This window comes from Bactrocera latifrons, unplaced genomic scaffold, assembly GCF_001853355.1.
Source record: "Bactrocera latifrons isolate USDA-ARS-PBARC rearing strain unplaced genomic scaffold, ASM185335v1 scaffold_100, whole genome shotgun sequence".
In the NCBI taxonomy this organism is placed as follows: Eukaryota; Metazoa; Arthropoda; class Insecta; order Diptera; family Tephritidae; genus Bactrocera; species Bactrocera latifrons.
Genome location: NW_017534409.1, coordinates 320,418 through 322,572, shown reverse-complemented (window position 1 = coordinate 322,572; position 2,155 = coordinate 320,418). Strand labels below are relative to the sequence as shown.

At 37.8% G+C, this 2,155-nt stretch overlaps 1 protein-coding gene across 1 annotated transcript; it reads right to left on the bottom strand.

Moving 5' to 3' along the window:
* Positions 1–1,148: 1,148 nt before the first annotated feature.
* LOC108967021 (forkhead box protein D1-like) lies at positions 1,149–1,844 on the bottom strand. Its single transcript, XM_018930232.1, has one exon. The coding sequence runs from the start codon at positions 1,842–1,844 to the stop codon at positions 1,149–1,151; it is 696 nt and encodes a 231-aa protein (XP_018785777.1).
* Positions 1,845–2,155: the final 311 nt, after the last annotated feature.

Here is a 2,155-nt window from a genome sequence, read left to right as displayed (position 1 = left end):
AACGAAAAAGGTAAAAACAAAATTGTATTTTCCTTTTCTAATTACTTTCTTAACACGGGATGTAATCGATTTTCTCCGTAATGCTAGACACAAAATTACGTAGTAGAATTTTAGCAGGAAAGAGAGTTAATAGCAAAATTTCAACGATCTCAATGCTGTTTTTTGACATAATTTGAGTTAAAAACTTTTAGACAAGTTTGAAAGATTTAAAATACTACTATGAAGATATCAGTCGGAAAGAACGTAAAACTATAGGAACGAACGGCAACTTCGGCATAAGRTTTGTCAGAAAAACGAAAACCATTATACGTGGTATATGGGTGTTGGAGTCGTATGGGTTTTATCAATTAAATACTACCATGCCACGTGCTAAATAAATGTTCCTTGGCTTTCAATAAAGCATCTTACATACCATCACCAATCATAGGGAGCAAAGTCAGCCGGATGTTTGAAAAACTTGATATTAGGTATTTGAGGGCTAGTGGCCAGTATTGACACCATTCAATCAATTTTGGATACACAGGATTACTATCGTYAGGAAAGGATTYTGTCTGAATTTCAATTATCMCACATTGACCGATRTTTTCGGTCAAAAGTCAAGTGTAGATATATTCGGTTCCAAGTGGCTTGAACAGTTTTGCTAACTTAAATGAATTAAAATTCTTTCAATTAATTATATGTTTTCGAAAGATAGCCATAGATATTCATTTTGAAATTGCATTCTATTGTATATTTGTTGTTGTAGTACTGTGATTTTTCGTTCATCACTTATTATTGCAYCATAGAAACTTTGCTGAGAGTTGCTTGCTGACCAACGCTTACTAAGCTTGTGCGAAATCTAAAGATTTAGCGTCAGAGCTCAAGAGGACAGGGGAGCACCGGCTCATTCCCATGATCTAATTTGGATAAGAGTACCCTTTCTTTGCAAGCCCACCGGATGTACACTTTCCAACACTACCGCTGTAACCATGCACATTATATACTTCTAGTATTTTCTAAGAAACATTTTTGCAAGTAAAATAAATTAAAAACTCCAATTTTATAAAATTTTATGATCTATCTCTTTAAACTAATAAATTAAATTACTAATTACATTTTATGTTTATGAAAAGAAAATAATGTTTATTGTCATTGCCAAATAATAATGCTTAAACTGAATGCTTTTGAGCTGTAAGAAATGCGACTTGTTGCTGGTGGAACACAAGTTTTTGATACACTTCTTGGTATTGGTGTTTAATCTGTTGTTGTTGCAGAATTACCAGTCGTTGCTGTAGATGTTGTGTTTGTTGCAGATGGTACTGATACCAGGCAAGCCGTTCTTGCACGGCCCGCACCAACTTGGACTGATGAGTGCCCTGTATCTGATGCGTCGTAGAGAAGTACGCCGCATTTGGTACACCGTTCACCATCGCCCGAAGTGCATGTTCACTGCCAGCAGTCGGCTGCTGAAAACGAAGCGCTCCCACTTCTGCACTAATGGTCCAGTAGTTTCCGCGCCCTGGATCGCCCATAGGTCGTGGAATTTTGCAGAAACAAGAATTCGTGCTCAGCGTCTGCCTTATCTGATTCTGCCAACCCTGTTCATCTTTTCGGTAGTAAGGGAAGTTGTCACTGATCCAGCTCTGTATAGAACTCAACGTTAGTTTACCCTCAGGACTGCTGCGGATTGCCATGGCCACCAACGCACTATAGGTATAGTTGGGCCGAATACAGTGGTTCTCTTTTTTTTTGGTAACAATCGTGTTGCTAGACGAGACGGAGTAATCTAGTGGTGGTGGGATTGGCGCTGGTTTGGTATCAGCGTTGTTCGCCAATAAATTTCGAATCGCAATATGCGATGTCATTGCCGTAATAGTTGTGTGACASTGTTTACGAAGTAAGTAAAATTCTCTAATGTTCTTCTGAGCGAAAGCCAAAAGCGACTGCTAACCCTTGCTTCAACTAATTTCATATTTATACCTCAAAAAGTCAAAGTGATGCCAAAATGCGGTCATAATATCAAGGTCACCAGAAGTATGGTAGTAAAGGGTTTTTCTAAACAATAGAGCTAAAACTTTGCGGATTTTCGTTAACACTTAAATTACCAAGASTAGTTTGTCCTTTAAACGAACCAAAGCATTCCAAGAACCAAAGGAATAGTGTAAAGGAATTGATG